General features: G+C 36.1%; 1 protein-coding gene across 8 annotated transcripts; it reads right to left on the bottom strand.

Annotated features, from left to right (window-relative positions):
• Positions 1 to 787: 787 nt before the first annotated feature.
• On the bottom strand, positions 788 to 15,864 carry LOC149727732 (piwi-like protein 1). Of its 8 annotated transcripts, XR_016386006.1 has the most exons (24): positions 15,847 to 15,864; positions 15,004 to 15,131; positions 14,715 to 14,864; positions 12,163 to 12,300; positions 11,792 to 11,873; positions 11,320 to 11,452; positions 10,874 to 10,998; positions 10,336 to 10,504; positions 9,792 to 9,913; positions 9,016 to 9,124; positions 8,562 to 8,699; positions 8,071 to 8,174; positions 7,532 to 7,640; positions 5,424 to 5,573; positions 5,070 to 5,186; positions 4,720 to 4,806; positions 4,351 to 4,464; positions 4,001 to 4,104; positions 3,744 to 3,814; positions 3,090 to 3,246; positions 2,614 to 2,742; positions 1,955 to 2,102; positions 954 to 1,489; positions 788 to 923 (listed from the first exon to the last, which is right to left on the bottom strand). XR_016386006.1 is itself a non-coding variant. In XM_089888118.1 (23 exons), exons 2-23 carry the CDS (start codon positions 15,068 to 15,070, stop codon positions 1,373 to 1,375), a joined length of 2,640 nt encoding a protein of 879 aa, XP_089744244.1. In that variant the 5' UTR covers positions 15,071 to 15,131; positions 15,847 to 15,864; the 3' UTR covers positions 788 to 1,372. The 8 variants fall into 8 exon arrangements, 7 of the variants coding, with proteins under 7 accessions (XP_089744244.1, XP_089744245.1, XP_089744246.1 ...); XM_089888118.1 differs by having other exon boundaries at positions 788 to 1,489; XM_089888119.1 differs by lacking the exon at positions 15,847 to 15,864 and adding an exon at positions 15,770 to 15,800 and having other exon boundaries at positions 788 to 1,489.
• Between the last annotated feature and the right edge of the window lie 625 nt (positions 15,865 to 16,489).

Genomic DNA, 16,489 nt, shown 5'->3' with positions numbered 1-16,489 from the left:
GATAACTATCACCTGCCAACAACACAAACAGCTGCACTCAAGTAAAATAAAGATTCCACCGGCCATAAATTGACGGCGTTTTATGCGCGCGACATTAAAGTAATCATCATATTACGTGCAAAGAAAAAATGCACGCCAACAAAATGAAATCCAGAAGGATCTAAAGTGCTTGAAAATGGTAGGTATAACATTTCACAAGTATGGTCATACAACAAGCTATTTGCAACCTGGTAAATTAAATTCATTTAACTATGAATGAAACTAATACTCTCGCGCGGCAGGGCGAGTCGTTATAACCATAGTTATAGAGACGTAGGTTATATAACACGCGTGTTCTGTTTTATACACCACGTTTTTGCTTACGGGTTACCACCCTTTGTTACTCTGTGGGTGGTTGTTTTTTTAATGCATGGCTGACAATTAACACAACGTTCACCAATAAAATGCCCCTACTCGATGACTTGTTGTAAAAAGAAACTTATACTTTGGCACGAAATCTTTTATTTTCAAACCACTGACGCTGCGCTAAAGACATTAAATATGTGCTGAACATTGGGTTGCTGTCTACAGGAGTTATAGTGAACCTTGCAACTAAACTGCTCCAAACGGATCTCATTTTCAGCCGATGTTCTCTTTTGTTCTGGTTATTGCTACTTCTGTTCCTGTTGCTTGCCACACGGTTGTACCTTTACACCAAAGCTGATCACGACTTCACCGGAGTTTTAAAATGTCTGACACCTCTGCACTACACTTTACACAACTCTTGTCGGAACAATTACAGTGGTAATTTGTAAACCAAACGAAATTTTATTTATTCAATAAATGATACTTATTTATTCACGCACGGCGGGTCTGTGCAGCGACTAACGACTGCCATTACATTCCAATCTGTGAGAGTTGCTCCATTCAGCGATTAAAGTACTAGCGATTAGTATTAGTACTAGCGAAGTCTTTCAAACCAGTGTCCAACTTTCGGTTCAAACAAAGTTTCTATTGCCACCCACGGTTTGAGAAACCCTGGGTTAAAATAAACTGAACACAATTTCTTCTGCTATAGCACTATTGGTTTATAGTGCAACGAATTTTCAAGAAAAGAACATTTGAAACACAACAATATCACAGAACATAAAAAATTAAAACGAAAACATATCGTAAAAGTGGAACTCAAATGTTGCTTTAAAACATAATCAATCAAATTTGTCCATAATAAAATCAAACTTGAAATTAAAATCCAAAATTTAACCAAGGCCTTGAACCCTTTGTAATAAAATGAAGGCATGATTAAGAAATAAGACACAATCAATAGTTTCGGGAAATTCTTTTCAATAAATAGTTTGTGTACTTCCATGCTTTGCTTTGGACATCTTACTTTTCACAAAAAGTAAAGTTTGTCGGCTAGAGTAGGAGAGACAGGTGCATGAATACTTTGTCCGACCAGAAATGCTATCTTGTGCGCATATAGACATGGCGCTGGTACACGAATGGTTCCCTGCAGATCATTTTACTTTTTTACTCAAATTTTTTACTTTTTTACTCAAATCCAAATATAATTTGTGGCAACCTTAGTGTTTTGCATGCACATCTAATGTTGTTGTAACTAAGTAAAATGGCAAAGCTACATTCAGGCATGAAACAAATCCGATCAAAATCTAATCGGGTTAAATTTTTTTCGGCAGTTTTATAAAAAAAAGCTTTTATTTGGCGTGAAATGTTGCTGCTAACTAATTTCTGCAGTTGTCACTTTCACCACATAGATAGTAAGCTAATGAATAATATATATTGGTAAAAGTTAATATTCAATGTACTGTAGTGTTGGGGTAACACTACACTGACCAACTACTCCAATATAACATCTGAAGCAGCCATTTTCTAAAATGCTAAATTTATGTATAACAGGAGTCTCCTTGTGCCCCCTTGTTAAATATATTGTTATAAAAACAAACCAAATACTTACTGGCCAGTTATAGTAAAGGTGACATAACTTGTAAGTGAGTCGTTGCATGTGATCAGGTTTGAGTGTTGATGTGTCATATACAACATTGTAATGCGTTGGACTGACTGTGCCTTCTCGTACGGACTGGCTGACCACAAAGAAATCATACCTGAGTAGAAATATTAATGTAAAGTTAGTTAAAAGCATTCAGTTATAGGCTGCAAAAAGCTGGCAAATGATATGTTCGCTGTACATGGTTTAACATGCATATTTGAATAAACCAAGTATGATAGATGTTTGTACGCAGTAACAGAGCAGTGCAATTGAATTGAGCTTGAATTAACAGCAAGCTACAACAAATTGCACTAACCTGGCGTGCGTTTTATGGCATCCATGTTGAATAAATAAAGTAACTTGTATTTGGAGGGACAAGGACAGTTGTTATAACATGAATGTCTTGTTTCATACACCTTGTGCCTGCTTACGGTTCCACGAAGCAACTTTAGTTGATTATTTTTTGGGAGATTTTTTTATGGCTGGCAATTAAAAAGGGTTACAGGTAAAACAAGGTTGGAAAAGCCTGGGTTAAACAAGTCAGTGTAATGCAAGGCAAGCTTATAATGTTTGGGTTCCTAGAGGAATTTATGAGCTACAAATGTTTATATTAATTTGCCACTCGCCATTCTGGTCTTGTGACCGTGTCATCGATGATCGTGCCAGGAGGTGCGTTCATTAGTTCGCTGTCGCGACCAGCAGCGAAGAACCTTGCGTTAACCCTCTTCTTAACCACGATGAAAGAAACATTGGGACTAGAAATATATGGGTGAGATTGTTAATGTACAGTAAGTTTGATTGATGCATAGGCATAATGTTATGGATGCATGTCATACAAACTTTTGACACAAAGGGTACATCAGGTTTTAGCAACCTAGTTGAACATCCAAAACAGCTTCTACTTTGCTATGTTCCCATAAAAACAGGGAATACCAAAGTACATTGCATTCATCACATTAATTAAGAATATTCTCATGTTTGACGGCTAACAGCGATAACTGCATTTTAGCAATGCCATGCAAAACAAAACTTTCCACTTTTACACCCACACATACAGGTCTCTCCACTTCTTACACCCATACACACAGCTTTTATAACTTACGTGAAGCCTTTATACTGTGGTATCTTAAGACATTCAAGTAGTTGTGGTATCTCATGGTCCTTCACAACAGCCAGCTGTCCATCACCGACCCCATCTCTGTAGATGACAATACGAGCGGGTAGTTTTCCATTCACCTGATGAAACTTCTGCAATGCTCCTGGAAATAAAATATAAATTAACAAAACATAATTTTAGTTTATCTCTTCAAAAAAGATAGCGAAGATCATGTTTTTTAAAAGAAGGGAATCAACAGCAAAACGACAGTTGTTAAAACACGCTATGGATAAAAACGACATGAAATTTGGAGCCACTGTTTAATGTGTGCAACAGTGCAAGGGATATTTGTATTAATAGCTGCCCATACTTTCCCACACAAGAGTAACACCATACATGGTTGTGTAGGTGGACCAATAGGCAAATTGAGTCTTAAACCAGGAGATATATATTATAGTTAGCCTTTATGACACTAAGGGTGCCACAACTCATGTTATAAACTACTGGGTTGGAGCAATGTCCGTTAAGTGTTTTGCATGAGACCACATACACCTGCCGCATCAAACCTGCTACATTTTTGTTATGGTGTAAGCAACCAAACCAACGGAGCAGCAAAACCCATTTACAACATGCTAATACAAAATGTTTAAAGTAACAAACCTTTCATGCAGCGTTTCAATCCATCGATTAATTCAACTCCTGAATGTTGGAAAGTAACACTCGAGTACCATCTGTAAATTGTAAGGTAGGTGTGAATATAAACAGAACATGAGATATTTTGTACCAAAGTGACAGGTTTGCTTTTTAGAGTTTTTGGTCATCAGAACCTATTTTAAATTGATGTGGTTATCACTTTTAATTTGAACAAGCAGTAAAGTCCAAAAACATAGTAATAGTTTAGGTTAGCACATAGATACCTTGTGTAAGTTGAATTAATACTCGCAACAAAACCACCAACAGATCTTCCTTTCTGTGATGAATCGTGGTAAGTATCGAATCCTACGATCATACATTCCTTTAACTGGAAGATAAATATTGGTCAACACTGAAATTATGAGACTTTTAAACTGGCAACACTAAGTTAATTTACAGAAATGACATTTTTTTCGTCTGGAAACAAGTGAAATTTATAACTGGCAACCCTGAAAGTTAAATTCCAAAAAGAACACAGAGAAGAACTTTTAATAGTGTTTTTCAAGTCTTTTGTATACCAGCTACTATTACTAGTCCCCTAACTTACAAAATACTAATAAATGGTTCAACATACCGGTATCTTGACAGCCCATGCCTCACCACCAAGCTTACAATTCATCTGGATTGCAATCTTTGTAGCGATGCTCATTACTCGCTGTGGTTTGGATAATGTGCGTGATAATACAACCTGTTGTGTCATAAAGGCAATTGTTATGTAACAATAAAGTATTTTAAATAAATAAATAACTCAAACACACAACTTAGTAAAGTATTGTTTGCAAAAAAATCAAAAGTTTTTTTAAATTATGCAAACAAATCAAATTATGTTTTTTTTTACTTTTTTAAATCAAATGATGTTTTTATTTGGTAAAGCCATTGTTAACAAAAAAGTTTTTGTTTCATAAATAAAACAAAACACAATTTCTTGGCAAAGTTTTCTAACCTGACTTGGAACCGGCATATCCACACAACAAACTTTCTTGATGCCTTCATATCTGTCCTTTCTACTGCTGGGCATCATACAACATATCTAAACATGAAAGGTTCATATTTAGAAATTGCGACGGTAATTTCCTGCAGCATTATTGGCTAATAAAAAAAAATGCCCGGTACTATTACCAACCACTTGACAGTTATTCAATTTAATAAACAAAACTTATTTAATACCGCATATTTAGTATGATACAGAAGTATGATATACTTTTAGTATGATACATTACCCAAACACCATGGGTGCTACAACCCATTATTGACTACAAACCACATTTTTTCAGTTTTATAGATTTAACTCACCAGCTGTGTCTTCGGATTCCTCCCCATTACATCCCGGATCCTCTTCTGAAACATTTGATCCGATTCCAACTCAACAGGAGTCGGACGAGCAACACGGAATCCCATGTTACGAGATACCTATGATGAGGATGGGAAGAATGGAGGAACACCAGTTTTAGAGAGATTTAGGAAAGGAATCTAATGGATGCAGCAGTTTAACATAGGCATTAGGATTTAGAGAACTCCTAAACAAAAGCTACAGGTAAAGTTTTCCAAAGGTAAAAAACTGGTTCAAAGTTACCTCTGTTTTTGTTGTGGTATTGTAGGAACCAATCTATATGGAATAAAAAATCAACACACATAATGAAAACCCACTTTTAACAACTTCTCTACAAAATCCTCCGCACATCTTTTATCTCTGGAGCAAAACAGGATGGCCCACTCCTGAAGATCAATACACTTAAGTAGTCTCTGTCTTCGGAACTCTTGATCCCAAGATGCATCTCTACTCTGTGCTTGCTTATTCTGTAAACAACACACTAGGTATTAAACAGTAATATTTAGTAGGGATGTGCTGAAGTTGTAAAAGCTCGGGTTCGCCGAGCGCCGAGCTTCAACGAAAAGCTCGGCCCGAGCCCGAGCCCGAGCACCTATGACGTCATCATCAAGGAGAAAAGCGTACGGGAACGCGTTCATATTCAGTCGAAAAGCGTCGCTAATTTAAATATTACAGAGCACGTGGTTTGCGGTTAAAAAGACGTCTCGTTTCGTAATTTCCAATAAAAAAATTTAATTAAAAAGTATTTATAACTTTTGCAGCCAGTGGTGCAACTAGCGCGTTCAAAAGGGGTCTGTCATACAGATAAAAAACAACGTTATCTCTAAAGCGAAATAAACGCTTTAGATATTGGTTTTGCACACTAATCTTTTTATTCTACTTTATGCGGTAAATTAGGACCAATATTACATTATTTATACTTAATTAGAAACGTCTTTTTAATAAATGAAACATTGGTGTAAGTTTTACGCATGTCCATCGTGGATAATCTAACGATTATTTACGCCAGAATAACTTTAATAAACCATTACGATTGTTACATTACAAACGAGATTGTTATAAAACAATCGTGTTTTATTAGCTTCCATACGATCTGTAGTTTGTGTATAATTTTTGTTTCTAATGATTAGTTTAAATGCAGGTAAATCGCGATTATGTAAATTTTAATTGATACAAATATAAAAGCGAAGAGCGACGATATCAGTAAATTGGAACCAACAGAGATTGCAATATGATATTACATAGTATCGTCCTGGTCGAGCTTGGACAGAGGCCAAAAAACATCGTTTGATGGCACCGCACGAGAACCGGAGTTTCATTACGTCATTATTCACGAGAATAAGTTCACAACGATTGCTTCGTTTGTTAGGTGTAGAATGTATTCTACCGCATGCGTCTTCCTTTATATCCTACACCGGCGCAGAGCGTAAAAATGTGACGCTCATACACGAGGTTTCGAACTTGTGGTTGGTTGGAAGTGGGAACATTCTTCCCGATTGTTATATTATGAAACGTCATAATTTATAGTTATGTTGTTATAGGACAAGTGACGTAACAATTAAATGAAGCATGTTCCAATTCCCAGCGAAAGAAAGTAATATTGAATGCAACGCCTGTTTTAACACTTTCTGTCTGGGTGCGTGTTTGCGGAAATGGGATCTGTCATTACAAAAAAACAGCCCCCATGGTTGCAGCAGTTCATTTATTTCATTATAAAAAAGTTTAAGAGTTATTAGCTTTTTATTTAAAATCAGATACAGGAACATTGCGCGCTCGTGTAATTTGACACCGGCTGTAATTCCATACGGGCAATTTCACTAACGTTGCGATTCGTTACTTGCGAAAGAGCAAATTCACAACGAACGAAAAGTAATTAAAAAGGAAGCTACGCTGACTGTTCTCGTTATCTTCTCTTAGTAGCTTCACTTTTTTTCATTTTCAGTATTTTCAGTATAGTAATATTTTTCTCTCGCGTGCAACATTATAGCAATAGCATATGAGGCTCGGCCCAGATTTCAGCCGAGCGCCGAGCGTCAAAAAAGGAGACGCTCGGGCACGAGCTTTTGAGTTTGGGCTCGGCTCGGCACATCCCTAATATTTAACTTTGGCTACCAACGCTACCAAGTATATTTAATTCATTAGAGTAAGATTTGATCAGGATCAGAAAACTAAAAATATATAACTGTGTTAAAACAACAATGGGTGATCACTGATCCGGGTTTCTAAAAGAGGGTCACAACACACGAACGGTTGGCTAACACCATTTATCAGCAAGATGAACCAATGATACATTGTAACGAATTCATAGGCAAAATAGGTAGCAGTATTTTTAGTGGTACAAAAGGGTAATACTATGACATGACTTGGCCATCATGTAGCCACCACAAACCATTGTTTAAACTTTATTATTACTAAGTAGACTTACATCACCAAACATTATGGTTTCAGAGTCAAGAACTCTTCCCTTTAAATCCAAGAGTCGATCCTCAAATCTAAGCCCCCACTCTGCAAATCTCTTTTCAACCTCAGTGTTGCTTTGGGAAGTATAAGGTGTTAGGTAAACTATGGCAGATGATACTTTAAATATACCGGTACAATATACAGGTACAATATTTGTTTGAGAGAAACTATATAAAGATTTAGGTCGCATATGAGTTGTTAACACTTCTGTTTGATACCATAGAAGTTACAGGTTCAAAGTGATGCTGCAACCATTGTGGGTGTGCGTGCTCGTGGGAGAAACACTTAACGGCAATTGCTCCAACTTTAGTGGTTGCTAATGATTTGTCCAAATGTCAGCCATACTTATCTTTATTTGTTAAAGGACAATGTGTGTGCAAAGTGTGCAAATGGAAATACCTTTTCTATATCAAAATAACCCAATGTATAAAATTAGGTTTATGTCTTGCATTTAAAATTAACATGATTTGTTCAATTTCAATAATGATATAATGCTTAACATACGTGGTGATTCGTTGTATAAAGCTTTTCAGCGCTTGTTTTCTCTTGGTAGGTCCTTGTTTTGTGTAGACTGCCAACCTCTTCATGGTATTAAAGTCAGCTCGCAGCTAAATAAATAGTTTTTAAATGTTTTTTTTTTTCTATATTGTTTAATGCATTATAGTTAAGCATGCAATAGGTACTTGGGCATTGCTACAATTTTTTATCAAAGAAAAAAGTTGAAATAAACAAAATATCTCTAGGTTCTTTTTCATCAACAAATGAATAATTTGATTATCTGCATGTGGAGGGGCAACGACACTCTGTAACACAGGTGATTGGTTTTATACACCTTATGGATAAGAGTAATTCCAGTTAAGTGTCTTGCTCAAGAACACATATGCCCACAATGGTAACAGCAAGCAGCCTTGAACCCATAAGGTCTTGACTACAGGCAGGCGCTAACCACTTTGACACAGTGCCAGTATAAATATTATTAAAGCCATAACACCCACCTCATCAGTAAGCCCTGTCACTGTACATAACTCGGGCACAAGATGAACCACCTCCAATCCACCTTTGCGAATCTCTGATTGTTTGGGACGAGATAGAAGCAAAGGTTGGTTTGTATCTCGGATCACGATGTTGTATTGCTGGGTGGAAGTGAAATGTTTAAATGGAAGGTTGATATATCTTCGAGTGGCGAACTACAACATTTGTTTTAACACAGCTGTTCTAATTTATACACAACAGACCCACTTGGGAGTTACTACACTTGTAGCTTCATGGATTAGCAATTGCTAACCATTTGAGTAAAACAAAGTTGCAGGCCCTTTGGCAATTCTAAGCAAAGAAGTGGGTTAATAGGCAAACTTTGGCCCTAAACCCAGCACCATTGCCAAGCCTTGCCATAGGACCAAACCCACATAGAATGAAAGTAAAAAATTCAACACATTGCAACCAACTAACCTCTTTATAATAATCCACATACGAGACGGAACCAGATTTTCGCTCGAACTTCATATTAACATTCAAGTTCCATTCAATCCCATCTATGCGGTATGTCTTATTGTTGTATCTGGAGACCATTAAGCAATGTTTTTAACCTTTAGACATTTAGACAAACTCTTTGTTAATTCTCAAGCATCAACTACTATATAGCACAATGCTTTGAACCATTAATAACACTTAGTCATAATCCCCATATGTTTCATCACAATAAAAAACAATCACGTGATAATGTTTCTGAGGAGATTAAATTCATTTCCTATGAGCAATCAGGCTAAGAGGATTACGCAATAATGTGCTTTGTGATGTAATGACCTAACCATTGTTAAGCCAATGTGATAAAACATGGTTGATTAAGTTTAACAAATTGAGACAATTCTTTACAAGATATGCAGTATGTTTTTCAATGCACAATATTATATGTTATGTAATACAAAACCGGATGCTGTCAAGAGAATTAAAACCCCAAACCATGTCAAATGTTTCAAAGTCTAGATTTCCCATTGACCGTTAATTTCAACAGAACAGTGGCTTGAACAAATTATTAAATAAATATACACTCTGTTATGCACCAATTTAAAACATGCAGAGAGAAAACAAAAAGCTTTAAGCAGCCATAGACCAAAACCTACACATAACACATTATAAACAAAACCCTTCTGTAATGGCAGTCGTCGCAAAAGCCTTCTGCAGACTGTCAATGAAACATAAACAAACTATGTTATGTTAGGCCCCACCTTGTCAGTACAATTTGTCCCACCAAGAATTTTTCCATCTCTTGTTTAAAATCTCTTCCACGTTGCCTACAGTCCCCATACATCTGCCGTAAGATATCCAGCACCGAATCTTTCCGCATCAACTAAAACATAAATTGAACTCATATCTGTAATTTTAACTTCACACAGATTCAGTTGTAAGGAAACAGTTTCGTTAATGTTATGTTCTCCAGTGGAATTACACAAGGTATTCTTTTTTCCAGTGGAATTACACAAGGTATTCTAAGAAATTGTTTATGCTAAAGCAAAATGAACACAGCTAAACTGTTTATAAACCACTGATTTACAGTTTCAAATCAACATGTGTTGCTGGCAAATCTAGTAAAATTTAAGAGTTCTCTTTCAAATTACTTGCATACAATTATTTTAGCATGCTAATAGAATAGCTTTCATTACGGTAAATACAAAAGTCAATCTTAAACAGGATGTTAATCCATTGTCACACATAACAGCTAGAAGATTATCAGGTAAAATAAAATTCACTGAAATTCAAGTCTTTACTCACCTTATGGGAAACCTCAGCACATAACAATACACTCTTCTCATACTGCAGAATACTTGTGATGAATCCTGGCCATAGTTCAAAGTTGACCCTCTGGCATTCCACGGTGAATGACATGGAAGGATTGTAGAAGTTCCTTCCAACTTGCTTCATGCCTATCTTATCAAGAACCCTGAACACAAAACATTGTTCAATCATGAAAAACAGAATTTTCTAAATACTGCTTCTTGGTTAGGCTGGGCCTGGGGGTGGGCAAGATTGCGCTGGAATTTTCTACACTGCATTAATAAGTAATTGTTACAAACATTATGATGCAATTTGTTTGTATGTCTATTGTCTTGTCAAAGTATCCCTGCGTTTTAAAAAGTTTGGCCGCTTTGTGCAATAATTAACAAATTTTATTCATTGGTAAAGCTTTACCTTAGGCTTAGAATGTAAAGAAAAATATATCTTGCATTGGTACCATTACTCTTTCAAATCCTTGCGATTTTTAGGTAAAATACACAAACACATCATAGACTATAAACAACAGCATATTTACCATCTGAATAGAATGTTGTATATTTGTATGGAGATGGGGGAACTGGGTGGAAGCTCGTTAGTTAATGCGATCGTAAGCTGTACATTGCTTCCATCCGTTCGACGCTTTGAGTAAACCACTGTTTCCTTCAAATAAATACATTCTGTTACAAGTTATAATTATAAACACTAAAAAGTTAAGTAGGTAGTAACTGAAGATTAGGTTTTACTTTTAAATTTTCACTGTTACATAGGGATGAATACCAGAAACTGTTGTGATTATTAACTGTCAAATAATGGTATTTGACATCTGCAGTAAGGAAAGGGATCATTTAGTTAAACTGCTCCGGACAGTACATTTTGAGATTCAATTAGGTTTTGCAATAATTTTTTTTTAGTTTACCATTGGAAACCAAGTTACTGTATCTATAAAAATTAAAAGGAACATAAATGTAAATCACGACCAACCTTATCCGGCAACTTCTTGGTTGTAAACAACATTGTTCCATCAAACATGAAGACATTCCCAATGATGCCTTCATGATCTTTTAACATTCCTTTCCTTGCTCCTCTGTGGTCGACCTCAGGTGCATAGTCAACTCTATGATGGAGAAAGCAATGATAATAATGTTGATGCGATGATAATTTAGTGCATGCTTGTTCTATTCTACCATAGGTGAAGTCCTACAGTTTGGCTCAAAAGAAATGTTCGTCAAGTGTCTTGCCCTCGGACACATACGCCAATGGTATCAGCATAAAACCTGGTATTCTTCTCTTACAATACCGAACTACTGAGTTACGTTAACGTGGAAAATATATTTGTAAACTATTTTCATTGTTTTTTTAAAACCATAAGTCTACTCTTGTCAGTTTAATCAAAGTAAATACCTCACCGGCAAAGAAAAATTTAAGTTCATTCATATTTGTTGAGCATCCTTACCTATACTGGTACAGACACCACTGCCTTGTGCAACTCAATGGGAAAAAGTTGGATTGAAGATTAATAGGTTGACCACCAACCCCTGCAATACACGATGCATTATATAGTTTAAGGAAGCTTTTTTGAATTTCAATACTTTGGGTAGAAATGTGCAGCCAATACTTGGCTTAGTTTGAAAAAGGCCTACTCCTTCTTAACCAATTCATCCATTAACTGAACACAACTAAATTAAACACTGTCCTAGTAAAGACACCTTTGAATTGATGAAGAATCCTCTGTAATGTTAAAGATTATGTAATAGATTAGGGGTATGAATTGCATTTAAGATGAATTCTACAGTAAAACGAAACCTTGATTCAAGTTAAACACACCTTGCTTGCTAACAATGTGATCTGGTCTCGTCCTTGGATCGAACATTGATGGATCGTAATTGCTTCGTCTTCCAATCATCGGGACTTCTCGCTTCTGTAGCGACATTGCCTCCATTGAACGAACCACTTCTCCCGTTGCTGTGGAAAGGTGACATGTTATGGACTTATGGAGGGGTAGTAACTATTAATGTTTACACAGAAATGTTGTGATAGATTGTGGAGGGTAAAGTAATCCAAACAAAAAACTCGCTGTAAATTTCACAGACCCTACTATTCTTCATTCAAATAAACATTAAAGTACGAGTATTACCAAGCTACCAACGGCCCCAATCTTTTTCTATTCATGAGCTAGGTTTACTCTATGCTATGGATCAAAGATGTAGGCCAAGTTGGCCCATTACCCCAACACCCTGCTACAAACTAACTGTGCAACAATGCAATGTACAAAGGCTCCTTCAAAAAAACTGAGATATTCTTCCTAAATAACTAACAACTGAGATATTCTTCATTATAGATATGATAACAATCTTCCAACTAAAACATTTAAGTATGCATGAATTCTTAACAATATACAAACCTTATGTTTAGAAACAGTGTTATATTAGATAACAAAACACTCGCACACATAGCCATGGTGTAGTATGCAGCAATGTAACACAAGACTGTTCAATAAACCTGTTCAGGCTTGGCATTTAATAGCGCTTATGAACGTGCTGCCTTTTTCGCACGTTTTAATATCAAGCACTAATCGGTCGGGTCATAACATGACCTAATAAAAGTGGATGTGAACGGTCGCGCGTGTATTATCAGTCACGGGATTCGGTTAATCCTTAAGGAAGGGATGCTTCGCAAGCTGAAGTGATTACTGTAATCGCGTGAACTCATCGTACCATACAGTGCAAACGCTTTTAATAGACGTTCATATTTTTTTCGTCGGGCGCGACGTAAACAGACAACAAAAAACTTTTCAAGGACGTTACGATTTCGAAATAACATAATGTCGCAACGCGCGGTAATTACTACACTGTCTATCGAATCACGTAAGCTTTAAACAAATTCGAAAGTTTAACCAGCATCCGGTCGCAATCTGGACGTCAGCAATGTCGCAATTCTGCGATGGTGAAATCGTTCTGTATTGCGCAATATAAGGTTCGAATGAATGCATTTCATGCGGAAGTGAATAAAAGCAAATCATTGGTCTCGTACGTTAATCTGGATTAGCTCCTTTTTGCTTTGAAATAATGCTTGGAATTAACGGTAATAAGTGATCGTTGTAACCTTAATCGACCGCATGCATAGAGTTATTCAATAGATCGGATTTAAATACGCACGTGAATTGGATACGATCCTTTATTAAAATGGATTACGTGGCTATCGTTACACGGCGTTTAGGTCATACCAACACACTTGAGGTGGCTGTACACAGTATCCGGAATTCGTCCGTTTTGTCCGGATTTCGCTGCCGCATGCGGAATTGGACATAGGTTTGTATACGACTTCGCACGCCGGATACTGTGTACAGTCACCTTTAGGTTGGCAATAAAATCAATTGGTTATACAATGTGCTACCCCAATACAATTCTATACTGGCTGGTGCTTCATACACTTTTATTTATAGCTACATTACTTTGCTGCACTGGCTGTGTTTCAATATAAAGCAAGTCTTGTTCCACATTCCCTTATATGTCTGCGTTCTACAACAACTTACAAAACTCTATACTCGCCTTTGCTGCAATCTTACAGACTTTCCCATTTTATGCATTGAAGAATAATTTATAACAAATAAAACTGAATGAAAGTTATAGATTGTTTGCAATGAAAAGTTGCAATTAGAGTTTCTGGGCAGTGCCATGGGTGGTTAGCCAATCGCCTTTAGCCCAGAAAAGTAGGAGGCTGCTACCATTGTGGACGTGTCACTTTGTATGTTCCTTGGCAGGACATGGAACGCAAATTTTGCACCAACACAGACACAGTGGGCTTGGGTATGGGTTTTCCAAATTTTAACCCACAAATTGACATATTTAGACAGGTAAATGTAAGCAGCAAAGCAGGCATGTGGTGTATAAAACAGAACATCTGTGTAGCACACATGACGACTGTTGTTGCACGGGCACACAAGGGTAAATAAGTAAAGCATCAAGTATGTTGATTCTTGTTTGAACAGAATATAATAGCCTCATAGGTCACCCACTAACTTCAAGAGCTCAGGAACACTAGTAGTTTTGTTTTTGTTGTATACATGTTTGTATATTTTATTTGTTTTAATATATCTTGCATTTTAATGGTTCCTATCTTCTTCAACCAGAAATTTCAAAGTTAAATGCCAAATACACTTTTATTTAAATTAAAAATGTTTAGATAGTAAACATCGTTTGCCAAAAAATCTCTTTCAATTGAATACATATTGTACCAACCATGGCAGATACTGAAATAAGAACACTTCTATTCTACCTGGTAAGTGCCGCAATCAAACTCTTAGACCCCAAGACAATTGTCACTAGATGTTAAAGCCTGTCACTTTGCCAGAAATATATTAGGAAGATCTTACTTACCAGAAGATTCTTTAGTCCGCATAGCTCCCCTTTGAACACCTCTTCCTGGTGCAGCTATCGAAGCTGGTTCACCATGGATGCCAGGTCTTGGTGCAACCTTTGCTTCAGCTCCTACTGTACGGGGGGGTGGCGGTCTTGAACCATCACCACCTGATAAGAGTAGTACAATTAAACTTCTAGGATCAGTTTTTACAATACTAGTTGGCCTAGTCATAAATCATGTATATAGGCAACTTCAGAAGTAAAAAAAAGTACTAACATCATTAAAGCTATTTATTCAAAACTTCACCTTCAAGTGGTGGAACGCGTCCCCTTCCTCTTGCTCGACCTCTGGCACGAGATTGTTTCTCCTCCATGCTGTGATCAAAGTGGATTCTTCAAGTATGATGCTTTATGACGTAACTCTTCAAAGTTTACCTGTTAATAGAATAAAAAAGATAAAATACTAAGCAAAGTTTGGGGTACGGTTTAGCGTTTAGTGGATTAATAGACACTAATGAAAAATCCTCTGGTCTGTTACATATTGGGCTGGTGGGAAGCTTAGTAAAAAATGGTTATTGGTAAGAGAGGTTTACTAGTACCTACGGCTACATAGAAGCACCAAATTCTTAATGACCGCCAAATCGACATAAGGAAAGTTAAAACAAATATTCAAATAAAATAAAAACGGGAAGACCTATCAGTATTTTTAATTTTTATGACTGTAATCTACCAATTCTGTTCTGCTATATAGGTCTGGTTATAGTTACTGGCAAGAACATATTAAATAGTCCGCCCACTTTTTGAAAACATGGTTGCATTTAAATACGTGTTTAAACGTAACAGAACTACAGAATTCACAATTAAACCAACTTGACAAAAGACGCAGTAATGATAACATATATTTAATACACGCCTAACATTTATGCAAGAGACACGTTGTGCATAACCCATCACCGCATTGTGCCTTCTTGCCACGAGGGTTAACTATACAACGTTAATAAAAAAATATAAACCAACTGTCAAGTAAACAAATGTCACCCTTTCTATTTTAAAGCAATATTTTAACTTCTCACCATAAACTAAATATAAAACCTAAAATATAACTCGTGATTAATTAGGATACAAAATTAAAAATACACAACGCACTCACCTCTTCAATCTCTGATTTCGAAATGGTACAAAAATGCGCGAGAACTTGACCTATGACGTCATATTCAACATGTCAGCGGGATTTGGTTTTTGGACTTTTTTACATAAATATATTAGATTTAAAATTGAAACAAAATTTTACTTAAGCAATCTATAATGTGGTATATTTAAATGTGATTAACTTTATTTGAAAATGTGTAAAGAGAAAGTAATTTTTTCTGCAATTTAAATTCGCGCCCGCTTTAAATATTATATATATACAATATTCACAACTATTCAAGTAATATTAGGGGGTTTTAAAACCACAGCGTTTGGAATTCCCTGTTTGTTAGCATAATCATAAAAGATTCCTAAGCGATTTATCAAAAATCTGTTTTTTCAAAATAGCTAATATAACTATAGATATCTATATTTAGGTACCTATGATATAACTAACACATCACTAAACTGATACATTTTCAGCAAACATGGTGCATTTATACACAACTTTACTCTATATTAATTACAACATCTATGATTTTGTACATAACACATAAATAATGTATTTTCTATTTAAACACCTTATGCTCGCTGTTAGTATTAACATTCTCTCAAACAACACAGGTCTCTTAAACAACACATAAATTTTTTCTAAAGATTGTATT

Source organism: Ciona robusta, chromosome 11 (genome assembly GCF_009617815.1).
Source record: "Ciona robusta chromosome 11, ASM961781v2".
NCBI lineage: Eukaryota > Metazoa > Chordata > Ascidiacea > Phlebobranchia > Cionidae > Ciona > Ciona robusta.
Note: the sequence above shows the minus strand (reverse complement) of the source record. Positions and strands in the feature narration are given on the sequence as shown.